This window comes from Serinus canaria, chromosome 13, assembly GCF_022539315.1.
Source record: "Serinus canaria isolate serCan28SL12 chromosome 13, serCan2020, whole genome shotgun sequence".
NCBI lineage: Eukaryota > Metazoa > Chordata > Aves > Passeriformes > Fringillidae > Serinus > Serinus canaria.
The window spans coordinates 11,760,235-11,785,009 of NC_066327.1; the positions used below are offsets into that span (position 1 = coordinate 11,760,235).

The 24,775-nt window shown below is 52.6% G+C and overlaps 2 protein-coding genes across 6 annotated transcripts; one reads left to right on the forward strand and one right to left on the reverse strand.

Moving 5' to 3' along the window:
* Window positions 1–276: 276 nt before the first annotated feature.
* TCOF1 (treacle ribosome biogenesis factor 1) lies at window positions 277–20,040 on the forward strand. Of its 3 annotated transcripts, XM_050979700.1 has the most exons (18): window positions 277–404; window positions 945–1,000; window positions 3,620–3,762; window positions 4,438–4,544; window positions 4,819–5,167; window positions 5,997–6,082; window positions 6,538–6,750; window positions 7,343–7,612; window positions 11,483–11,657; window positions 11,804–11,940; window positions 13,767–13,940; window positions 14,326–14,557; window positions 14,785–14,873; window positions 15,560–15,788; window positions 16,790–17,386; window positions 18,437–18,534; window positions 19,026–19,062; window positions 19,511–20,040. In XM_050979700.1, exons 1-17 carry the CDS (start codon window positions 294–296, stop codon window positions 19,056–19,058), a joined length of 3,099 nt encoding a protein of 1,032 aa, XP_050835657.1. In that variant the 5' UTR covers window positions 277–293; the 3' UTR covers window positions 19,059–19,062; window positions 19,511–20,040. The 3 variants fall into 3 exon arrangements, with proteins under 3 accessions (XP_050835657.1, XP_050835656.1, XP_030085032.1); XM_050979699.1 differs by having other exon boundaries at window positions 19,026–20,040; XM_030229172.2 differs by having other exon boundaries at window positions 14,788–14,873; window positions 19,026–20,040.
* A 281-nt stretch (window positions 20,041–20,321) lies between these two features.
* Window positions 20,322–24,438, reverse strand: CD74 (CD74 molecule). Of its 3 annotated transcripts, none has more exons than XM_030229174.2 (9): window positions 24,276–24,438; window positions 22,931–23,106; window positions 22,716–22,807; window positions 22,574–22,621; window positions 22,289–22,384; window positions 21,966–22,056; window positions 21,442–21,630; window positions 21,025–21,117; window positions 20,322–20,923 (listed from the first exon to the last, which is right to left on the reverse strand). In XM_030229174.2, exons 1-9 carry the CDS (start codon window positions 24,344–24,346, stop codon window positions 20,916–20,918), a joined length of 864 nt encoding a protein of 287 aa, XP_030085034.1. In that variant the 5' UTR covers window positions 24,347–24,438; the 3' UTR covers window positions 20,322–20,915. The 3 variants fall into 3 exon arrangements, with proteins under 3 accessions (XP_030085034.1, XP_030085033.1, XP_030085035.1); XM_030229173.2 differs by having other exon boundaries at window positions 22,574–22,627; XM_030229175.2 differs by lacking the exon at window positions 21,442–21,630 and having other exon boundaries at window positions 22,574–22,627.
* Window positions 24,439–24,775: the final 337 nt, after the last annotated feature.

Below are 24,775 nucleotides of genomic sequence, written 5' to 3' on the forward strand. Positions count from 1 at the left end.
CTGCCCCATCCCCAGCCGAGGCGGTGGGAGAGAACCTCATGGGGCGAACACCCCCCCCCCCGTCCTTCCGCTCCTCCCATCTCCCACCGGGGCGGGATGAGAGACCCTTTGGTATGATCTCCTCCCTCTTTCTCCCCCTTTCCCCTCGGGCCGACCCCCGTGAAGTGACAAACCGCCCCCCGCCGGGTTCCCCCCACGTGGTGCCCCCGGACACTCCCGGAACTACGTTTCCCATGAGGCCGCGCGGCGGAAGCGGAAGTGGCGTCTCTCCGGCGCGGCACGCGGGCCGCGCCATGGCCGCCGACGGCGGCGGCGGGCGGGAGCTGCTCGCCCTCATCCACCAGCACCTGCTCCGCGGCGGCTTCGCACGGGCCGCCCGGGAGCTGCAGGCGCAGAGCGGGCAGGTAATGGGCGGCCGGGTCCAGGCCGCGGGGGAGGCAGCGGGGACGCGGGCCCGGAGCGCGGACCTCGGCGGGGCCGCACGGCCCGGTCCCGGTTCGCGCCCTCACCGACCGCCGGCAGCGCCACGTGGGTGCCGGCCGCGCCGCGGGCCCGCGGCTACACGCCAGCCCGCAGGTCCGTGCTGGACCCACGTGGTGTCCCGGCACCCAGCGGGTCCTCCCGGTGCCCGCGGGCTGGCCCGGCCCCGAGCCGGCCGGGGAGAACTCTGGCAGCCCGCCGGGTAGAGCCTCCGGTAGCGGGGGGCTGCTGCTCCCCGAACACGTGCGGCTCCGGGAGAGATCTCCCGGGAAACACGCGGCCCTGGGTGCCGCGGGGCGGGGAGTGGGAGGGGTTCACCGGGAGGTGTGTGCCGGGAGCACGGTCCCGTTTTCTTGGGGAGGTTTGGATGGGCCCCCGCGGTCGCTGCTTCTGTCTGGTGGGCACATCCTGAAACTGGGTCACATTTGGGCCGGTGCTTGACTGGGTTTGCTCTGCTTTCACAGAAGTTGCTCCCTTCCCTCTCGACCTCTCTCGAGGACATCTTTACCCACTGGGAAAAGTAAGTCACAGGAGGGAATGAGTATCAAACAGATTCCATACAGTGCTGACGTCTGGGCTGATGGCATGTATGATTTTTACTTGTTGGAATTCCATGTTGTCAAAGGATTTCAGATGATAACTGTGCTTAGTAGAATTTTCTCCTAACCTCTGGTTTCGTAGCAGTTCATTTCAGATGTTCAGGATTATGCTTGGAGATAAGTTGTTAATTTAGTTTTGAGCAGCTGATGCTGTTTGTGCTGGTTGATGCTGGAGTGTTGTGGAGCTCAGAGTCATGCTTTACTGTAAGAAATCTGTTCTCCAGTTCTGTTTCACTTTCTTTTTAGAGCCACGTGCTTTGCAGGATTATTGACCCAAGAACAGAGAAGCTGAGCAGGTGCTGAAATGCCAGAGCTCTTACACGGACTTAATCCTTGGCCTAGATCACAGATGATCTGACTCAGAGGAAGTCTCTTGGTTTCAGCCAGTCCTTTCAAGTCCTTACATGTTCCAAACACCTTCCTGTATCCTTACCCCCCTTTGAAGGTCTGCAGGAGGGAGCCTTCCCATCTGTGATGTTTGCACCCACCGTGTGCTTTGGTTGGATGTTGAGTGCAGCACTCTGAGGCCTGAGGCAGCCTCAGTGCTGGGTTATCTGGGGATCTGTGGAGTTGGGAGCTCTGGAGTGAGGATCTCCTTAGCATGGCCATGCCAGCAGCCTGGGAAAGTGTTTTTTCAAAGTTGTTTTCTGCTCAGTGCCTCGTTCCTTGCTCTGGTCCTCCATACCTGAGCAGGAGAAAGGCTGGATCTAGATGAGGATGTAGCAGCATAGAAATGGGTTTGCAGCTCCTCCCTCTTGAATACTGTTGCTCTCATGGGTGCTGATGGTGACCTTCCCACGTGCTGGTTATTCTGCCTGCTGCAGCAAACCCTCCCAGACACTGTTGCTTTTAAACTTGGGGGGGCAGCAAGGCATTTGCATCAGGGCATTTGTTTAATTCCTCTTTCTTCAGCATCACCCTTCTGTCCTGGTCCTGCCCCACACAGACATCTGTTGTTATTCCTGGTCTGTCTGGTTGGGAGTCAGAATGAGGGATGTGTTGGCCAGTATCTTTATCCTGAAGTGCTCCTGTGAGTGAGCTGTCTTTATCACATCCTGTTGCTCATAGGCTTTTAGCCCAAAAATGTTCTTCCTTAATCTACCCTGTGGCTCTTACCTTTCTCACCAAGGCCACCCCTGATGCTGTTGTCCATAAGCTCTTCCAGACTGAGCCTAAAGCTGAGATTTGCAGTTCCAGAAGTGGCCTCCCTCCAGGGCTGCATTTACACTTGGAGGATGCAGAGAGGGGGTGGAAGTGTGCCTGGGAGCTGGGGAAAGCTGGACCAGCCCAGCCCTAGGAGCAGCCTGAGCCCTGCAGGCCTCATATGTTCCAGAATGCAACAGGGACAGTGCTAGCAGACACGATTTCTTCCCCTCACAGGGTATCCCTGAGCTCCTGGTCACTCACTACAAATTCTCACATCAGTCTGTGCTGTGCTGTCACCTGCCACTGGATCAGGAGGGTGTTGCAGGATCAAAGCTGCCTGTGTGGGCTGTCCTGTTGCTTTATTAAAAGGATTATTGGAGTAGTTACAGGACTTTCTAAGAGCAAATGTGCCTTTGGCTTAGCCTGCTTGCACAAAACTTGCTGTTACAGCTGTGCTGCCAGAGCGCTCTGACACCAAGCACAGTCTTTACTCATCAAATTGTTAAACTAATCTTGTTTTTAAAACAGATGAACAAATAAAATGGGCTAAGCTGGCCCAGAAGTGAGAATATTTGCTTCTGATAACTGTGTGTCCCAGGGCTGAGAAGCATTGCATGTGTGAGTCACACCAGCATGTTCCCAGTGTTACCCTTGTAATAAAGCAAACGTGTTGTCTTTAATTCTCAAATGAAAACATGAGTAACTTCAGCCACATCATCTCCTCTGGTACAGGTGGGATTTAGAGCCTGGAGAAATCTTTCTCCAGCTTAATGTTTTAACCCAGTTGAGCAGCTTAAGTGTTTAATACTTATGTGTTCTTTCCCTCCTCTTTTTCTAACACATTTTCTGCAGGTCCAGCCACTTCCTTTCTTAAACCTCTCTGCAACCTGACTTTCCTTTTGACTTGGGAGCCCAAGTTCAAATGGCTTTTTTACCCTTTAGATTGGCTTCTCCTGGCCCTCTGGAATACCAGGACCTGGTATTTTGGGGATATCTGCCCTAACCCTGAGGCTACACTTACTCTGAGGCTGTAGCTGTAGCCCCTGGAGAAGGAATTTGTTCTGTAGGATGCTGTCTATTCAGCACCAGCCTGACTGTGTGTTTTTATTTCTCTGCTAAAGTAAGAAGGAGTCTGCCTAGGGCACAGAAAAATCGTCTAGGTTCAGTATTTCTCATGAGTGTTGCAGGAATATGTTCCTCTTGGAAGCTTACTGAGGACTGGAGATGTCCCTTGGAGGTTAGAGAAGTATTTCCCACCCCCTTCGGAATTCCTCTGTAGAGAAATTACACTGCCTATTCTTAGGCTGGAGCCTGATCTGAGAGTAAATGAATAATTATATTCTAATTTGTTCAAGATATTTTTCCCCATTTTGACACCTATTGTCTTCCCTCAGAACTCCACCAAATTCCAAGAGAAGAAATGTGAGTGATGAGGAGGCAGCAGTCCCAGAAAAGATCAGAGTTCCTGATCCCGTGAGCAGCTCTGAGAGCTCAGAGAAAGAAGAGGATGAGAAAGAGAAGGCAAAAGCTGCAAATGGTAGGAGCCTTTTATCTCCCTGGAGTTGACAGGGTAGGACTGGAGACTTGTGTAGGAACAGCCCAGCTTGCTTGGCTGGACAAAATGCTTGTGAAGTGATGGCTATTTATTTGTGCTCATAGAAAAATAGGACAACTAATTTAGCACCCCTTCTCATGTGGAGTTTCTGAGGAGCACAGATGTCTGCTGAAGCTAGAAAAAACCTGTTATGATTCATTAGGGAGGGATGGGTGTTGTTGCTCAGATGAAGCTTTGGGAACCTCTTTCTGCCCACTGTGGAGCACCTTCTAGCTGGTCCCAGGTATGTGTTGGGCCAGCAAAGGCAGGCTTATTTCATGGGTTAGGTAAGGTCTTGATAGTTGGTCTGGAAGGCCAGTGCCCTCTGTCTGAGGTGGGATAGATCTTGGGTGCAGCTGATGTGGGAGGTGTTGGCTTGAAGAGTCTAACAAAAACTTGTCTGATATATTTCGGCAGATCAGTCTGATCTGCTGTAGACCAGCCTTTAGAAAAGTGCAGATCTTGAGAGATTCTGTGTCTTGGTGACTGGGAGAGGGATGGGGTGGAGTGGTGATAGTCTTGGGTCAGGTGTGAAGATGGGGCCCTCCTGCGAACCAGAGACCATGTTGGTGTGAGAAACACACTGACACAGCTGCTCTGTGGCTCTCTCCTGTGCAGCAGCCAGCCTTCCTCTGGCCACAAACTCGGTAGTGAATATAGAAAGCAGTGAGGAAGATGAGTCCTCATCGGAAGAGGAGGATCTGGCTGGGAAAGGTGCAGTGACGGTAAGGCAATGCTCCTGGCTTTGAAGGCTGGTGGTACTCTGAGGCCAGGACTGTCCCAGACTCCTCAGCATTTGCAGAATTGTGTCCTGGGGTGGAAATCACGTTTAAATTACCCTCCTATGCTGCCATAAGCCTTTTCTTAGATACCTGTCCCATAAACACTGCCTTAGAGCTCTATGGCTTACGTTGCTGCCACATTACTGTTGCAGGTACATTGCCTCCAGTTTAGTTCCCCGTTTGTGTGTAGCCTTCTAACTTCCTTTATTTCCTGTAGGTGACAGCAGCTGTGGTGGGTGGCAAAGCTGCCAACTCCCTGCATTCTCCTCCCAAGCCTGCTGCCCCAGCAGGAAGAGCAGAGGGGCTCTCTGCTGCTGACAGAACTGTGCTCTCTAACAAGCAGCAGTCCAGTGCCCCAGCTGCAGCTCTATCCCCAGCCAAGGCCCAGAAACTGCCTGGTCCTGGGAAGCCTGGACATGCCACAGCAGCTGTGGCCAAAGTAGGACAAAGCAAAGCACTAGTAACAACCAAAGCACCAGAAAGTTCCAGCAGCAGCAGCAGCTCCTCATCTGAGAGCGAGGAGGAAGAGGAGACGCCAACTGCAAAGGTCCCAGCCCCCAAAGCGGGTAAGGAGCCTGCAGGGTGGTGTAGATGTGTGTGAGCTCCAGCTCTGCTGCAGATTGGATCAGAGACATGCCTTCAGCTTGTTCCTTTCAGCTCCCTTGCTGGAAAGCTCAGAGTGATGCTTGTTCCTTGGGGAGGCTGCTAGAACATTGCAAAGCAGCCAGCTCTGGAGCTCCGTGGGATGAATGCAGCATGCTTGCTCCCATTTCAAGCAGCAGATCCTGTGCTAAGATGTCTGGCAGCACCCAGCACATACCCAGGGGTTGGGGCTAACAGTGTAGCATGTCCGGAGGAGGTGCAGTACTAATGCTGCTGATACTTTCAGCTTTATGGAAAGGCCCCCTCGGTGTTTTCTCTTTATTCCCAATTGCAAAGTGATTAGTTTTGGGGTTTGAAGTCTTCAGGGAAATCTTTAAATGCTTTGAAGTGTGTCTGTGTGTGTTGGAGGAGGAGGGTGAGAAATAGATCATTAAAGTTCTGGAAATGATCCTCCTCTTGGCTCTTATCCAGAGGAGGCCCAGCCAGGCTGGGTGCCTCTGCAGGGAGCTGTGTGTGGCTGGGCAGCACCCCATAGGGTCAGAGGGGGGCCAGGAAGCATTTCCCATTTCTTCCTGCACTTGAGGAGAGGTGTTTGTGGGTCAGCATTTGTCTGGAGAAGCTGTTCCCAACAGGCTATTGATGTTTTCAGCAAGGCTAGGTCCCCTTCCCTGCAAATCCCCTTAGCCCTCTCTGTGGCTTGTTTTGCTTCCCTGACTTCAAAAGCCACATTAGCATCACACTCTTGGGGCTCAGAGCAGGCAGCAGCTGTGACATCTCCTCGTTGTGTTTCAGAGTCGGCAGCTGGGGCTGAGAGCAGCAGTGAGGAATCAAGCGAGGACACATCCTCTGAAGAGGACCTAGTAATTCCAGCCATCCAGGTAACCTCTCCAGCATGGATTCTTTGTCCCTAGGAAATCACTTCCCTTCTTTTGAAGAAGAGAGGAAATGCTGCAGTGCTGTATTCTGACAGCATCCCTTACCTTGGGTGATTTAGATCCCCAAGACCAGAGCATATGCTATGTTGCTGAGAGCCCCACTAAACCCTGCCTACATCAACCATTCTATTCCAGCTTTTTCTAGTGCCTGAGGCTGAGGGAGATCCTTGGATCTGTAGGAGGTGATTAGTATGCAATTTGATGGATATAGTCAGGCAGTCCATGGAGAAGTCACTGGCTTCAGATAAGCCATGGCTCATGGGTCTGAAAAAGCCTGTCCTGGTCAAAATTAGCAACGTAGCTGGCTTTAAAACAGATTCCATGCAGTTAGAGCTTTCAACTGTTTTCTTCCAAGGTGTTACTGATTCTCCTGTTCCCTTTTGTTCCCTCCTTCCCAGGCCAAGCCAGCTGTGAAAACAGTGCGGTCTAATGCAGCACCTGTGAAAAGTGCACCTGCTGCTTCAGTGTCCCTGAAGAAGAATGCAGTGAAGCAAACAGCCCTGGCAGCAAGCCAGGCCAAACCAGCATCAACAGCAGCTCCCAGGGCTGCACAGCCAGATGACACATCAGAGAGCAGCAGCTCAGGCAGTGAAGATGAAGAACATCCATTGGTAACCCAAGTGCCTGTCTCTGAGATCCTCCCTCTCCTTGCATGCCTCTCAGGGCTAGGAACTGCAGTGAAAAGAAAATTTTGTAAATGCACATAGTGTGTAGCAAAGTCATGTTGGGGGTGGGAGGAAGGAGGCGTGAGGTGTTAAAAGGCACCTCCGTGTCTTTGCTCTGAGCTTTAATCAACCCATTGTGCCTTTCTTAGAAAAATCCATCATACTTTTAAAAGAAAAAAAAAAAAAACAGTGATTCTTTTCCCACCTGAAGAGGCAAATTAACATGGTGGATTTTCTTCTCAGGTATAAATTGCAATAAATAGTGTCTAATCTGTCAAGCTGTAGTGCAGCTCAGCTTCCCTACTGTGGAGAGTGCAAAGTGCTGCCTTGTACCTCACTGGGGGGGACTGGTAGTAGCACCAGACTGATGAAGAAAGCTAGATGAAAGAATTCCTTGTGTCCTGGCAGTCACTAATCTTCCTTCAGGGTTTGCCTTTCCTGGGGGGCTCTGAAATTTCTTCCCTTGATTGTAGTCTGAGCAAATGAATTATGGTGCTGTGGGATTTGCCTTATTTCACACTGTTCATATTTTGTCCAGACAAAGCCACCTCTAAAATCCTCCCAGGCCGTCCCATCCCCAGTGAAACCTACACCAGCAGCATCACTCTCAGTCAAAGCAGCTCCAGCAAAAACACTTCCAGTGTCCCAAGGGAAGGCAGCACCAAAACCAACAGTGCCGAAGCCAGTTAAAACCTCACTGGGAAAGACTGCTGCTCCCACAAAGCCTGCTGAAAGTATAAAGCCAGTGGAGAGCTCTGCCTCATCAGCCAGTGAAGAGGAGGATCTCCCTGTGCCCATCAGCCAGAAGGTAGGTGCTGCATTCAGCCCAAGGGATGGAGTATGCAAGACAGGTGTTTATCCCTTAGATGCTGCCACTGATCTTGAAACACCAGGAGTACCTTGTTTCTCAGTCCCTTGGAGAGGAAGATCTTTCTATTTGGAAGCAAGTACAGCCTCACTCGTCTCACACAGTTGTACCTGAGGAGGTGGGAGGCAAATGGTTTGATACCAGCTATTCACTCATGCCCTGCTCCTCTGGAGTGGCCTTGCGTGCAAGGTCACAGGTATCTTGATCTTGGCTCTCTTGTGGGGGTTTGGTCAGAGTTCTCAAACCACAGGACAAGGACTGGGAGCTCACAATGGACTCAGGTGGCTAAACTCAAAGGGTGCAGATCCCTTCCTGAGAGCATCCCTAGGCACATTGTATTGAGACCTTCTGCCTCAAGTTTGAGCTGCAGGGGCCTTCAGAAAGTGCCCTGAAAGCAGTCTTCTGGAGATGCAGCCTTACTGTCTGCAAGGGAGGAGGGAAGCTGGGGGTAGAGCTTCACGTGTCCTTGCAAGGAGGCTCTTTGTCAACACGTCCTTTGACTATTGACAGGCAGGAGCCAGCAAGGCTCTGCATTTTTGTCTTCATAGCCTTGGTCTGCTAAGGTGGGTGGAGGGGGATGTTTCTCTCACAGTTAGCTCTGTGCTGCTCTCTTCCTGTATGATTGATTATATGTGAGGATTCAGCTCTAGGTGACAGGAGCAGCTATTTGATAGCTGTGCCATGAGGTCCCACTGTAAAACCATGGAGATTTGTCCATTTTAGAAGGATTTATATGGTAGGGTAGGTTTGTGTCCTCCAGTGTTGATTCTGTGAAGCTTTCAACAGCAAGTTTTACCTGCTGATTTGACCACTTCAGCATCTTCCCTCTTGGAAACTGACATTTACCCCTCCACAGCCAGAGTCAGCAAGGAAGAGCTTGTCATCGAGGGAGCTCTATTTTTGCTATACAGGCTGTTCTTTCCCGTGTTAGTAGCCTACAGGCAGGACCACGAGTGAAGCCTGAAGATAAACCATTGGGCTTTGCTGTGTCCACAGTCCTGTCCTCCCAGTCAAACTCTTCTTAGCTCATTCCTCACCATCTGCTACTTGGGCATATGCTAACCACTGACTTGCTGTATCCTGCAACTTCCTCTGGCTTCTGTGCAAGATCCAAACAGATACAGAGCGTTGGAAGCTGCTTCATCTTTCCCTGTGGGGGTGGATTAGCACAATTAAAATGAACATCATGCCTAAATTGAACTGCTTAATTGGTGTGTTTACCCCTGAAGACTAAAGAATATTTATTCAAAGAAGTTGATAAGGTGTTTGCATATTTTGGGGGGAAAGGACAGTGATGGGGGACAGTCTGATCTTAAAGATGGTGTGAGCTGCTTTTCTTTTGGAACTGCTAATTTTGCTCTGCTGCTTCTTTCCTGAGCGTTTTGAGCCAAAGGTGGCACTTGAGCCCTCTATAGACAGGCTTTGGCTTCTGTTTACAAGGAGTGGGTGTGAGATACACGTGCATCCATGTGTTGGGAACCCGTGTCTTCCTTGAGCATCCCAGGAAAACCCGCGTGGGTTGTGCTGACAGAAGTTGTGCCAGCAACTTTTAATCTTGGACTGCAGTCTGCATGGGGAGAGGCCAAATCTCCCAAGAGACAGAGGGTCTCTTTTCCTCCTTGGATCTGTTCCCTCTCCTGTGCAAGTGGCAGTTGCCCCTTGGCTGAGCCATGACACAACTGAGGTGCTGGTCCCAGTGCTGGTACAGGCAGTGCTCACACAGGCAGTGCTGGAGTGTGATTTTACAACGTGCTGGGCACACGTGGTTCAGTGTTGTTCCTCCTCTTGTCATGCAGCGCTGCAGGATGCAAATGGACCCAGCGAGTGGCAGATGGGTTGTGCGGGAGCTGAGTCATCACACTCACTGAGCCACAGGCAGCTCTGCTTTGGGGGCTGAAGAGGGAGCAGGAAAAATGATTTCCTCTTGAGTTATTTTCCTCCTCTCAGAGTTACTTCAGTACCTGTGACTCTCAAGCTGTCAGGAGCTCTCTGCCTGTGTTACCTGCTCCCTGGATGTAACTTGGCTGTGATGTTGGCCAGATCCCACCTGAGACTGTCATCCATCTGATGTGGATGGATGGACCTTGGCTGCCTCCCAGGAAGTTCTGAGGCTGTGGAAACCTTATGGTGGTTTCAGTTATGTTCTTTCTGTGTTATGATGCCCCTGCATGGCAGCTCTTTCCCACTCCATTGCTAAGTTAGGAAATGGAGCAGCCCTCTGCTGTGCATCCACATAGAGGGAGAGGCCAGGCCATTGCTATGAAGCACTTAAAACTCAGTGGGCTCTAATCTTGGTAAGCTCTTCCCTTGCACAGCAGTGTTCAGAACAGCAGAGAGGAGTTAGCACGTTCAGAGCAGTGTGTGTGAATTCTTCTGACTGCTTGAAGTACTTGTGTCTCTTCAGCATTGCAAAGCTGGCCTCTCTCCTGGAGATTGTGACTCACTGGTATCAAAACAAAACAGAGAAGTGAGTTTTGCGGTTCCCCCTTCCCCAAGCACTTGTGGAGGTTTCTGTTTCTCTAAGCAGAGTCAAAATGTGCTTGGCTTGTTCAGAGAGCTGTTCTGTAATGGGATAAACATGCAGATGCTGTTGTCTGTTTAGTGTTTGGCTTGGAGATGATAAACAGTGCCCCAGTGGCAGCCCATGGCAGGGCTGTGCCAGGAAGCACAGTGGGATTGGTCTTCCCGAAAGGCTCTGTGCTGTGGGCTATGGGAGTATCACTGCATTAGCAGCATAGCAGGGATGGTGCAGCCAGGCAGGAATCTCTCATGGAGCCCCAAAGCAGGCTGGCATCGCACGCAGGGTGCACAGGGCCTCCCTGCCCTGGCAAACACGATGTACTCCTTGGCAGAGCAGCCCGGAGATGAGCCATGAGTGGAGTAAATGAGCGGGTGCAGAGCGCTGCCAGCCTGGGGAATATCTGCACAGGAGGAAATTCCCAGATCATTCCACAAGCACTTCCTCTCCTCTGCCACCACTGACCTTCATTGTGAAGGAGAGTGATCTGCAGCCCTTGGATAAGAGTCAGGAAGAGAGAGAGTTTCACCTGGCAGTTGTATATCTGGGGCACAGGTAACTGTGGCTTCCTGGTCCTGACACAACAGGAAAAGTGGCTTGTGGTCTGTCCTGGAACATATAAGTGTTGGCAGGTGCTGCAGAAAGACACAGCCCAAGTGAGTGTCAGAGGTGTTTTGTTGTCTGGAGATTTCTAAATTCTTAGACCTGTTGACAAATCAGCTTCCAAGTTGAGTTGCACTCTGTCTCTGCCTGCCTTGTGATCCCAACCCTTGTGTCAGCCCTGTGTCTACCCTGAGCTCTTTAGCAGCTCTGGGCTGTAGCTGCTCCAGTGCTGTCTCTGAATCTTGCAAGTGTTATGGCCCAAGGCTTCCCAACTCCTGCTGATTCCCTGAACTGTGGCTAGGTTGTGCTTATATGGCTTCCTTGGAGTGGGAGTCTTGGAGTTGCAGTGCTTCTCCTGTCCTCAGCCAGTGTCTCTGTCTCAAGAAAGAACTTGAGACTAGTGCTTTTAGAAGCTTACAAGCACTATTAGCCTGTGTGCACATGTAAATTGTGCTTGGGCTTTCTGTCAGAAGGAAATTGCTAAATTCAGAGGGATCTATCTACAGCAGTTCAGCCCAGGCAGTGGCTGAAGCCCCTTCCACTCATAACACACCAAGGATGGTGAGAATGTTAGCAACAGCTCTGTTAGGGTACAACAAAACCCATCCTGAGCTGAAACTGCACTTAAACTCCTAAACAACACCTGTACTAATACTGCATTTCTGGGCCTGTGTTTCTTTTTTGTTAAGAGGTTATCAGACCAGCCCGGGCCTATTCCCAACCTGAGCCAGGCTGCTAAAGCTGGGCAGCCTGAAAAAGCAGTGGTAAGCACCTTGAAAAGCCAGGTTTCAGAAAGTGGGAGCAGTGACTCGTCTGACAGTGAAGAGGAGTCTCCTGCAGCACAAAAGGAGCCTCCAGCAGCTGGTAAGTGGCTTGGTAGTAGCCAGGATCTCTCACCTGCATCCTTATGGGTTTCATACTCTCCCCTGCACATGGAGCAGCTCCTGCTCTGGACAGCCCCAGAGAGCAATTCTTTCTTACAGTGACAATCTCTTGAACTTTTCCTGCAGTGAAAACCAATTCTGTGCCCCAAACAACAAACGTGAAAAAGGCACCAACTTCAGCCCCAGCCCCTCCAGCTGTGGACAGCAGTGATGATTCCAGTGAGGAGTCAGATTCAGAGGACGAAATAGTCCCCCCTTCCCAGGTGAGGAGCTGCTGACCCACTGGCTGTGTAGGCTTTAATGCTGCACACTCAGGAGGTCTCAGGAGTTGGGAGGTGGTGGCTGTGCAGGTGGTGAGCAGTGCAGAGCAGCCTCCCCTTGGCTGGATTAGGTTTCTTTGGCTGTGTCTGTGGGTCTGGCTGACCCCAGCTCTGGGTGCACGTCTCAGCCACAGCAATCCTGCAGTGTGTGAGAGCAGTGGAGAGCGTGAGTGCTTTGACAGGAACGTGAGTAGACACGCAAGCCCAGACCTTCCCTGGGACTCTGTCCCCTCTGCTCTACTCCAGGAATTTAGGCTGGAAAAGCAGCCAAATCCTTACAGGAAGAGTCTTTCCATGACTTGTGTAGCTCCAAGGCAGCCCATTGCCTGGTTCCTCACAGACCTCTGAAGTTCTTTGGTTTTCTTTTCCACAAGCCTTGGGAGGATGGCAGGATCTGCCCTGAGGGTAGTGCAGCAGTCCTGCTGCCTTTCAGCTGGAGAGAAGGGAAGGTGACCCCATATCTGTGCTGAGAGCACCCCTGAGTGTCATGGAGCTGATCCGAGCTCTCCCACTGGAGTCTCTTCGTGTCTCCATGCCAGTCCTGCAAAGCGTAGCTCCCTGGGGCCAGAGCTGCCTTGGTGTGAAGCTGTCCTTGTGGTGTCTGCACTTGTGCTGCAGTTTGAGTCTAAGAAACCACATATAAAACCGTATTGACTGAGGAACATGGCTGCTGTTCCACGTGGTGGTGGCCTGGCTGGTGTTCTGAGCCCAAGGCTTGGTGGCCAAGCACACTTCATACCTCACACATGCCTTTGCTGGGAGGGGAACATTATGAGCGCTCAGGAAACCCTTCCCCATGTTGGCCCGAGGCTGTGCCCAGTGGAAAGGCTGTCTCCCTCCAGCTGATGGGCAGGCAGCCATCCTGAGCAGTCTTTGAGTAAAGCATGTTTATATTAGTGAGAGTGTATAAAATGATGCAGTTGCTGTAACTTGAGCTTTGTGTGAGAGGGCCGAGAGCTCGCGTTGGGCTGCACGGCGAGTGGGGCCTTCTCCTTCCCCTCCTTCCCAAGCCAGATGATGTGTGGGGGAAGTGTCAGCCCACAAAGGCCCAGCTTGTCAGAGATCTGCAGGGGGAGAGCTGCTCATGTAGCCTCTCGTCAGTAACACAAACCAGCAGGCTGAGTGCTCCTTCATGGCTCCTTCTCCCTCATCTGCTGGCATTTGTGTCATGGTCCTGTCCTCAGTGCCTGGTTTCCATGCCCCTGGCCTTTCTATTTTTAACCCCTCTTATGGTAAGTTTGATGGGAGGTTTTAAATGTGAGGCAACAAAATTGCTCTTGTTAATTCAACCCCTAATGTGTCTTGGCTTGTGGACCTGGGGGCAGATTTCCCCTGTGGTTAGTGTCTTTGTTTATCTCTGTTGACAATTAACTCTTGGTGTGTGATTTTTAGAGTGTAAAAGACATCAGGGAGTCCAAGTGCCCGCTCTGCACAGGTTTACAGCTGCAGACTTTTTCATGCTGCAGTGGGTAGGGATTCACAGCCTGCAAGCACAGCACATTTCTCCTGCCTGCCCTCAGGGCAGGTGCCTTTGGGGCACCGAGCTAATGCTTTTGGGATGCTGGCCCTCATGCTGTGCCAGAGGCCTTGCTCAGAGGCTCATGGGAGGCACAACTGTTTTAAAAAGGAGAGAATTAAAAAACAAAAGGTCTTGGTGCTGTGCTGAAAATGATGGAAAGGCTTTGGAGTTGGTGCTGGATTGGTGTATGCCTCTGTATCTTTTCCCCACAACTTTGCTCTGTCCTGATTTTCTTTCCCATCTCTTTTAGAGTCTGTCCCAGCAGAATGTCAAAGTAACTGCAGTTTCGAGCACAGTGGCTGCAAAGGCAAATGCCAGCCTGCCTTCAGGGAAGAGGACAAAAACCCCTGCTGTCCCTGCAGTGAGCAGAGTGTCTGAGAGCTCAAGCACTGATGCCTCAGAGCACAACGTGCTGGCAGGAAAGGTAATGATGGAGGAGACTAAGGGGAGAGGGAGAAGATGGGTCTGCCTGGGGCTGGTGCCACGTCTCCAGCTGAGGGATGTGTTCATGAAGCTGGGAGAGAGGGGCTGCCCTATCCTGACCACAGTGATCCTGCTGTGGGATGGAGCAGAGGGGCAGCCCTGGTACCTTTGCTGTTCCTGGCTTCTAGCTGGCTGGCTGCTTCTTTGCTTTTGTGATAGCAGTTTTCTGCTTGGCTTGGGCTGACTGTGACACAAACTGGAGCAGTACAGCTGAAGAAGGGCCAAGGTGCTCCAAGCCCATCTACTCTGGGCTGCTGTTTATAGTTCATGGATGTGAGCAGTTAGTTATTCCTCCTTCCAGATCTCTTTCATCTCCCTCTCCCTAGGTCCCTGCTGCTTCTAGCCAAAAGCAAACGGTTCCGGTGGGAAAAGCTCCTCCTGCCAGCACTGCCATCCCAGGAGGTTCCACTGCCAAGGCAAGGCAGCCAGTCCTGCAGCCAGGACAGGACACCCACCCAAGCCAGGCTGTGCCACCCACTCATGCAGAGGACGTCTCAGACAGCAGCAGTTCCTCTGACAGTGATGAGGAAGAGCCACCCAAGGACCCTTCCAAACCTGGTCAGTTCTCTCCAGAAGATGCTCTCAGTGCTACTGGGATGGGGAACAGCCTTTTGGTAGCCCATGGCAGGTTGGCAGTGGTTGGAGAGGCATTCCTCCTCTCCAGCCTGGCAGAGCACTCCCCTCTTTTTGGAGGCAGAAGGGCTTTTGGTGTCAGTGCCTGTGCTGGGAAGGTGAGCTCAGCCCCAGGCAGCTGTGGTTTAACTGGAGGAACTCTGCTGTTCCAGCAGGCTCCCTACAGAAACCAGGAGGGACCCAGCCAGCCCACAGCTCCTCCTCAGAGTCCAGTGAAGAGGAGGAGGATGCAGCATCACAGGTATGATATTGAGCAGGCTGGATCCTCTGGTGTCTTGCAGCTGGCTCCTAAATAGGGCTGAGAGACTCAGTTCTCAGCCATAGCAGACAGGGTGCTGGGTGGGTTTGCCAGCAGAGAAGTGGGGGTTCCCCAGTGCAGTGGTGTGAACAAGACCTTTTGGCAGAGAGAGAGAAGCTTTTGAACCTGGAATGCTTCCCCAGGCAGCCAGGCCTTGGGTCCAGGGTTCATGGTGCCTTCCCTGGGAGAATAGACAGCAGGATGTGGTACCTTGCAAGGGTTAAACCAGAACTTGTGTACAGTGCCAATAGCAGCAGGGATTTTTTTCCCCCACTTCAGTTTGTAACTTAAGCTGTGTCCAAGACGTGAAATTGCCTTTGTAAGTAATGTGCAGGGCGTGCAGCACATCTGCAGTGCATTAAGTGTGCGTGGGTGCATGCTGATGGCCAGGAGCCTCCCCCAGCCTGCCTTGCTGGGTGAGAACAAAGGAGAACCTCTGGCTCAGCTTGTGTCTGTCAGTGCTGGCCCCTCTCCTGGTATCCCTGGGCTCTCAGAGCTGGCTCCACAGGTGGCCAAAGGTGGGCCCTTCACTTGAAGTATGAAGATAATAGCAGCAGAGACAGAGCTGCATGTCTGGTGTGTGGGAGGCTGCCCTGCTGTGACTCCTCAGCGTGTCTGTGCTGTTTCAGTCCCTTCTCACAGGCTACCCAGTCCTCTCCAAGACCCCAGTAACACCCCAGGCACCAAAGACGGTTCCCTCCCAGCCTGGAGGTGAGGTGGGGCCAGGGAAGGCAGCTGTGAGTGCTGCAAACTCCCTCGCCAAGGGCTCCCTGAAAGCAGCCCTGGCCAACAGCTCAAGCAGTGACAGCAGTGACTCTGACACAGATGACAACCAGGTGGCTGCAAACCACAAAGCAGGTGGGTCTCCTTTGGCAAGGTTGGGAATTTGCTTGGCCTGGGAGCAAAGCCATGTGGCACAGGGTGGGTGGCACTGGGACGGGCCCTGTTCCCAGTGTGTCTCTGCCATGGAACCACAGCATGGAGCACTGCTGCCGTCTGCTGGCTTCCCTGGCCACAGCACAGCCTTCTCCTTCCACACCCTGCTTGTGCTGGCTGCCTCCAAGGCTCAGTGCCTTTGCCTCTTCCAAGATGTGCTCCAACCACAGTAATTAACAGGAGCAGGTAGGGCTCTCCCTGGAGCCAGTGCACACTGCATTGCTAGCTTCTGTGGAGAGCTCAAACAGTGCCTGAAGAACATCTGCTGCACAGTGCTGGTATTCAAACCTCCCCTTGGGCTGTGTGGGCTCTGCTGCATGTCTGGAGAGCAGAGGAGGGGAGGCAAGTGAGAAGACCTGTGGAGAAACAAAATGTCCCACCATTTCCCTGGTTTGGTGGCAAATGGTAAAACTTGGAGCCGAAAGCTGCTTCTGCTCTGGTGTGACCCTGGCACCTTCAGATGAACTCTGGCCACTCTAGAAGTTCAGATTGGTCTGTTGGTCCCTTGGGCACGTCATGAAATTGTGCAAAGGGCTGTTGAGGAAGTCAGAACTAACTATATAGGGGCTCAGGAGGGGCCAGGGGCTCTGGGCTTGGCCATTGGTGGTGATTGCAGGAGGCAGTGTGGAGACCCCCACTACCTTGGGAAGCCCCAAACTCACTGGGAATGGTGTCCTGGGGAAGGACTGCTCCGTCTGTGCTCACCCATCTCAGACAGCCAGAGCTGTTGTGGCCATTATCACCTACTTCAGGCTGAGGCATCTTTCTTTCTCTGACTCTGCTACAGATGCCAAAAAGTCAAGCTTTTTTGGGGGAGAAGAACTGGATGCTCCTCTTCAAATGCATATTTCCATCCTCCTGTGACTAGTGTGTGTAATGAATGCTCCCTGAGTTGTCTTCTCTGTTTTTGTCTGTTTCTGCAGAAAGCAAACCCCCTTCAGGGCAGGAAGCTACAGAAGCCTCCAACAAAGAGAAGGTGGCAGGAAAAACAGAGCCAGGTCTTGCCAGCCTCAAAGCTTCCTCACTGAAGAAAACCCTGGCAACAAAAGAGAACAATGTTGGGGCAACAGGGGTGCAAGTGACCCCACCATCATCACATGCCCTGCTCTCCGTCCCACAGTCACAGCAGGCAAGCTCAGGGAGTGAAACTGAGGTCACCACTGCTGCTGAAGTCCCTGCAGGTCAGACGGTAGAGGGCTTGGAAGTGAAGAAGAAGAAGAAAAAAAAGAAGGAGAAAAAAGAAAAGGAGAAAAAGGAGAAAAAAGAAAAGGAGAAAAAGAAACCGTCCTCCACAGCAGACAAGGCTGTAAAAACTTCCAAGAGCAAAGACAAAGAGAACAAGAAGCAGAAAACGTCTCAGAAGCGGAAGCTGACAGGAGAGGATGGGGCTGTGGGGCAGCCCAAGGAGAAGAAACGGAAAGGGCAAGTTAGTGAAGAAGTACCCAAAAAGAAAAAGAAGAAAGCAGATAGTGACCTGGAGAAGGTGGCAGGCAGCAAGGAAAAGAAAAAAGCAGCTAAAAGTAAGCATCTACACTTCGGGCCTGGTTTGCAATAGGTTCTTGCAGCTGATGCACTTTCAGCCTCTGGTGCAAGGCCTTGCAAATAGCACCCACTTTCCCATTGGCTTCCTGCTTGGCTGCTTCCCTCATGGAATCAGTCATGTGGCTTGAAGAAGGTCTTTTAAGATCATCAAGTCCAACCATTAACCCAGGCCCATCCCCTCATACCATATCTACACATCTTTTAAATGCCTCCAAGGTTAGTGACCACACTGCTGCCCTGGACAGCCTGTTCCAGTGTTTTAACAACCCTTTTAGTGAAGAATTTTTCCCTAATATTCAACTTAAACTTCCCCTGGCTCAACTTGAGTCTATTTTCTCTTGTCCTGTCACTTCTTACCCTTCTACAGCTTGTTCTGTAGTGGCCTGCTCTCTGCCCTAATCCAAAGGCCATTTTTTTTCTTTGCAGTGCAGCCTGTATTTGCAAATCAGAGCTGGTTTTGTGCTGGATCTGGTAGGATTTAAAAAAAAATTAGGGAGGGAAAGTGGATTGGCTGGGCCAGGTCTGTTGGTGTTTCTGTTCTGCTGAAACACAGCCCTTATTTTTGGAGGAGACAGACTTGTCTATTGGCTCCTGTGTGAGCTGTTTAACAGGAATGAGTGTAGCCTTTTGAGCAGTTGTGCTGAGCTGAACATTATGTCCACCCTGTGTCAGCAGCTCCCCTCTCTCTCATTTCTGGTATGTGCCCGTCTACTCCAGCCCTGAAGCAGTTCCTTGGAGCAGGTGGGCAGCAGGAGGTGGAAAGAAGGAAATTCTGTGTAGTTCCACCCATGTGTGTGCACAGATGGTGGGATCAAGCTGCTCTGGCTCAGGGGTATTAGGGAAACATCCCTGGGTGCAGCTGCCTGTGGTAGAGCTCTGCCTTCACCCAATTCCTGCTCTGGAAATCTTGCTAAGGTTTGGATGTAATCGAAATTTCACTGGAGATGCTCCTACCAGTCTGTGCTCCCTCTCAGAGGCTGAAAATACCAGAGTCCCTCTCTTAGCTGGCTTTACTTTCCTACTCCTAGAAAAGAAGACTGGAAAAGAAAAGAAGAGCAAAAAAGCATCTTTGGAAGGGGTGCCTGTAGCAGATGGCTCTGCTGAGGTTCACAAGAAAAAAAAGAAGGTATGTGTCGCACCCTGAGCTGTGGTGCTTATCCTGGCTGGAGAAGGAACAGAGCCATGTCCTGGCCTTGCTGGCAGTGCAAGGAAGCCTGTAGTTCACTGTTGCCAGTCTTAAGACACCCTGACCTTTGGTTGTGGTTAGAGTGACTCAAAGGGCTTGTTCCTGTATTGCTGTCCTAGGAGATTCCTCTCCCTGGAATGGTCAAACACAGGGACCTTTTCGTGGCAAAGGACTTAGTCCTGTCTAAGAAGTGCTGCTCTCCAGCTGTCTGCTCATCTCATTCTCAGCAGAAGCTGGAGTTCCTGAGGGCTTGGTAGACTTGTGCATCCCATCCCAAGGGCTTGAAGGGTGACAGAGGGAGACTACAGGATGTTCCTTGTGGTGGCTGCCACCTCTACAGGGACATGTCCATGAAACCTCTCTGGCTTTGCTTGGTCCTTCATGTCTGTGGTGCAAATGATACTGATGTATTTTCCCCCTTTCCATTCTAGAAGAAGAAAGGAGCTGAGCCTGAAGGATTGTGAGAAGGTACATGGCCTGTGGGGACGGGCCATTGGTACCCTGAGCGGCGTAACCTTGGCCACATTCAGAACTCCTGGGCCAGATTTGGGAAGACAATGTGCCCTCTAAGAGCTCCCTGAGCCAGCCTGGCCTTGGATCAGAGGGCCAGGGAGTGGAGCAGTGTGAGGAATGTCGTGCAGCCATGTGCTGGCTCCTCTGGATGTGTCTGACCTCAACTCTTTAGCTGCTGAGATGTCCAGCCTGGGTGTTGCTGACTTCTGTCACCAGCAGAGATGAGTGGCCTCTGGCAGTGTCTGTCTGTCCCTGCTGACCCCAGGGAGCTTGGAAAAGTGATGGGGATTAGATGGTGATGTAGCTACCTGCAAGTGGACCAGATGCCTTTGCCTACACTCTGCTCAGCTGTAAGGCTGCTCTCCTCTTCCCCATCCCTAACTTTTAACTCCTCTCCCCAAAGGTACCGCATTTCTGTGATTAAAGATTTATGGGTGAAGATCAAACAGAAGAGAGGAAAAGGAAGCTCACCTGGAGAATTCCAACTTTTTTTTTAAATAGTAATTTATAATTTCTTTTAACTGTGACTTTTAGAACAGAGTTGTGTAACTTTCTGCCTCCTGCCCTGCTGAGGCTCAGAGATGTGTTTATAATCCCTCCAAATGGAATGGGAGGAGGCAGTTTGACCAGAACAGAGCAAACTGCTTTTCCCCTTGTTTGACACCCAGCTATCCCTTTCTCTTACCACAGAGCTATATTTTTGAGAAAAACTTTTACTTTTTTTCTCCCTTCTCCTGTGACTTGTGGTGTCAGTCCTTTTGCTACTACAAAGAAAGCTCTTGGGTTTCCTTTTTATTCTAACACTGACAGCGGTGATTATCATGTCCCTGGAGTTGCACTGAACAGTTGTGTCCAGCAGCTGTTCTCAGCCAAGGCAGAGTCAGTTTTTGTGTTGTTTTTTTATGAAATACAAAATAAAAAACAACAAACAGATTTTTCTTCAGCTGTTTTAAGGGAGGTCAAGGCTGGCTGGCTCTGGAGGATGTTATGGGTGGGAGAGCAGAGCCCAGGGTCTGCCTGTCTGGGGCAGGGGGACCCCAGGGTCCCAGTGAAATCAAACAAGGGATGGGCCAGGAATGGGACAAGGAACACAGCCAGTCCTGGGTGGAGACACAGCTGTCCAAGTGCCTGCAGAGATATTTCTTTATCCCTTTTTTGTTAAGTTTCATTTCTTTATAACCTCGGACAGCTGCAAACGGCACACGAAGCCTTGCTGGAGTTGCTTACAAGGCTTTGTTATTCAAAAGTTTATTTGAGATTATTAGCATGTGACATCATTTGTAAAGGAACAATCAGATATATTCAGAAAAATTAGAAGCCCCTCTGCCTATGGCTACCCACTGCTAAAGCTGTAGGCGAATCTCTATGTACAAATCTGAGCACTCCACAATAAAAACCCATTACTCCAGTAATCCAACAGGGCTCCAGCCTACAGCGATTAGTGAAGAAGCTGGTGGGGGTTATTTTGCTGTTTTTAATGTTTGTTCAGTCTAAGGAAGCTTAAGTTCTTCAGCAGGGGTGAGCTGCACTTCTGCCTGTGTGTTGTTGGAGGTTGAGTCAAAGAAAATAGGATTTATGGATTTGAGGTGGTTGAAAAAATTTTCCAGCCTGCTCTACCCACCCTCTGTGAGGACTCTCTCTGATTGTGGTGGCAGCTCTGCCCTGGCTGATGCTCTGCAGCAGGGGAAGGGTGCCCAGGGATGCCCACTGTTAACGGCCTTGAAAAAGCAATGTAAGAGCAGAAGAAGAAAAAATTAATCAGGAGCTGAAGGAGCAGGGATGCTGAAGGCAACTGCTGGCAACCTCTTCTACGCTTCTGTGGGCGAACAAGAGGAGGTAGTCAGTAAAACAGCTCAAGGAGTTCCCAAAACCCCTCTCCAGCAGTCCCCAGAACTCTGGGGGCACTTGAACACTCACCTTTGCTTGGGTTCAGCTTAAGCATGTCAACCCCAGAGAAGATCATCTCCTCTGGGTCTGCAGTGCCAGCAGCAGCACTGGGAGCAGCAGTGCCTGCAAAGGAGGGCAGGATGTGGGTGCTGGACCCTGGGGCTGCCCCATCACCCACCCCTATCCCTCTGAGGGCAGTAGGGGAGAGCCTGCACCCACTGCTGAGTGGGGAGCAAGGGGAGCTCATGGAAAACTGCACACCTCAGCTCCAGCTACCTGTGGGGGGCTGTGAGTTTTGGGATCCCTTAAAGCTTTGACATACTGGCGCTGGATGGGTGAGGGGTGCTCCCTGAAGCCTGGATGCCCACCTCTCCTAGCTCTCCTCCCTACTCCCTAGCAGTCCATGGACACTACTCCTTCCTCTCCATCCCCGCCCTGGCAACCTACCGGGGCAGTCCAGCTTTCCCCGAGTGTCAGTGCCCTCAACCTTGGTGCCATTTTTGTAGCAGCACCAGCAGAAGCCGGTGGAGAAATGGCACTGCTTGGGCAGGTAGTCGCCGTTCTCATCGCACTGGGGGCGGAAGCGGCCCAGCTGATCATCCCCAAAAGTGGCCTCTGCTTGGCACTTAGTTTGCACTAGGGCAATAGAAAACAGAGGGGACATGCCATCAGCCCCCAGGCCCTTCTCAGCAGGAAATTCTATCCAGAAACAGTTAAAGGTGAACAAGCCCCTGCCCAGGGACCTGTCTGAGGCTCTTGGTCTGACCAGGGATGGAGGATTTGGGGTGGGGCTCCAGCCTTTTGTTCACCCCAAATGCCCTACAGGCAGAGATGTTCTAACAGCCACGAAACAGGGGCTCCTCACAGAACAGATAGGTCCATGACTGGAGGGAGGGCTTGGATCCTTGTGAGATGCCCCCATGCCAACACCTCCCTGCCTGTCCCCAGCTCAGCAGTTCCATCCCCAGTACCTTTCTCTGCTGGGATTGTCTTGCGGTTCTCAGACATGGGGTTGTTGGCCATCCCAAACAGCAGCCACTTGTGCATCCAGGACTCAAAGGACTGCAATCAGAGGGTCCAGAACATTAATGGACATGCGAGGAGTTCACCCCAAGGGAGCCATGTCAAGGCTCTGGCTTGGACAGGGAAGGTGGTGAACACCATCCCCTTCCTTTGGGAGGGAGCAGCCCAAGAGTGGCTAAAGTCAGACTTTGTTTGTCCTGATAAATGTCCCTTCCCAAAGCACTCCTGGACAGAAGGCAGGTGGGACAGGATGACAGTGACAAGCACTGACCTTCCAGTCCATATGATTCATGGTACTTCTCAGGTGCTTCAAGTTGTCCATCAGGTTGTCCTTCAGCTCCGGGAACTTCCTGCTGGGGTCTGCTTGCTGTAGAGCAACCACCACAGTGAGGGCAAAGAAAAATGAGGTGGTAGGGTGGGGGTTGGAGTTCTGCTGGTATCAGCCAGACAGATGCTGCAGGAGGTCAGAGCTCCCACCAGCTCTGAGCACCCTGAGAGACCCCAGACAAGTGCAGGAGGCAGCCGTGGGGGGGGGGGGGGGAGCAGGAGACCTTACCAGCAGCAGGTGCTTCACGATGTCCTCGGTTTTGTTGCTAGCAGGGGCCTTGAACTCAAGAAAAAAGGCAAAGGGGCAGTGTGAGCACGGCAGCAAGGCCTGAGGGCAGCAGGAGTGTCAAGCAGTGGTGGATTTCTCTTACCGAAAGGTCTTCAAAGGATGCAGGATGCATGACACTCATGACCAGAGGTGTGTTTGCCTTGGCCATCTTCATCTTATTCACTGGCTTGGCATCTGCCGAGGAAGGAGAACTGTGAGGGGACCCAACCGGGTTGGGTGGTCCAGGAGGGTCCCGGAGGGACTCATCCCTTCTCCCCCTCCACCTCCCAGCACTCTGGTGCCCATGGGGCTACTGACTGGCAGGCAACTTCCTCTGCAGAGCCTCCAGCTGCAGGTTCTGGGAGGTCTTGGTCAGCTTGCTGATCTGCCCGCTCTGCTGGTACACGTAGTAGACGGTGACAGCCTGGCCGACGATGAGCAGCGCCACCAGGATGGAGAGCGTGGAGAAGGCGGCTTTGCGCCCCAGCGCAGACCTGCGGGACACGCACAGGGAGCTCAGCCGCCCAGCGGCAGCAGGAGGTGACATCTTGCTGTCACCCCCTCCCGACCCGACACTCCTGTCCCGGGGGTTTGCAGCCAGACAAATGCAAATTCCCCCACTGCAGAGAGCAGAAGTGAAATTTCAGCACTCCCCCACACAGGGAAGCGAAACCTACTCTGGGGGCAGGGGAAGGGGGGACACGGGAGAGGGACCGAAGGGCAAGTGACAGGGCGCTGCCAGGGGATTTTGGAGAGCAGCATCACTCTGGGCATCGCCTTTTGAGGCATGATGAAGCCACTTGGAATCTCGCTGGCCCATGGAGCAGAGGACACGACTCATGGGATGTTGTTTAAAATGTTGTGCCAGATCCTGCCCCGCTGGCTGAATGCGGCACTGTCGAGGTGCAGCGGTGCCCCGGAGGTCAGCCCCTGCCTCCGCGGCCCGGGGAGGAGCGGACTGCCCGGCCCAGCGACAAGTCCCGAACGGGACCCGCTCCGCGGGCGTCTGCCTGGTAACTAGTGACGTCACAGCTCCATGGCTTCTGATTGGCTGTAAGTTTTGGACGGGGTGTCCCCCCTGCGGGGGTTGGGACATAGGGAAGAGCTGGGACATGGGGGGCCAGCCCCATAAAGCCATTTGGGTCCAGGGTCGCTCCTGCCCCGTGGCCACGTCATCATCCTGCCTGTCCCAAAACCTCTTTCCCACAAAGCTGCTTCCCCCAAAGCTTCACGCCATGGCTCCATGCCCCACCCTGTGAGCCTGGCCACCCCACCGCCATGCCTTGTCCCCTTGGCCCAGCGGTGCAGTGACCCCTTTCATCCCGCTGCCACCCCGTGCCCTCCCAATCCCACAACCACCCAGTTCTCCCATCCCACTGCCGCCCCATGCCTCCCATCCCACAACCACCCAATCCCCCCCCATCCCACAGCAGCCCGTGCCCCTGCCTTGCATCACAGAGCCTTTCACGGTCCTCTTAGCACCACAGTGCCTCATTCCCACAGTCTGCGCCCCATCCCCTGCCCCGTAGTCACTCTGTGCCCCCCTGACCCGACTGTATCCCCTTCCATCCCACAGCCACGCAATACCCCCCTGCTCCACGTCCCCACTGTGCCCACTTCACCCTCCCCTTGTGCCCCATCCCCGTGTCCCCAGCAATGGCACCTCTGGGTGTCCCCAACGCTGAGTACACCGCTGGCGCGGTCAGAGATGAGGTCTCTCTGCTCCTCAGCCATGGCTCCGTTGGGCTCCCCGAAGACAATGAGCACCCCGAGGGAGGTTTCTGGAAATACCCTCGGGTCCCCACCCCGCCCGGACACCGCGGGGGGGGAAACAAAAAAAAAGTCCTATTGGCTGCTGGCACTTGCATCACTCGTTGTCAGGCAGAGCTCTGCTCCAGAGGTCTCCAGTTCAGAAATGATGCTGGACACAGTCCTGAGCTCCATGGCCGCTCAGTGGAGCTTCACTGCCCACCCCACGCCACCAGCAGGTCACCGTGCCCAGCTGGTGACACCACTGCCATGGGCCCAGAGGCTCTGGTACCCCCGGGGGGCAGGAGGTGAGAAAAGGGGGGTGGCAGTGGGGAGGGTGAGAGGAAAGGTGTGAGGAAGGAAGTGGGGTGCAGAGCTGGGACAGGGGGGTGGGACACCATGGGGAGGACCCCC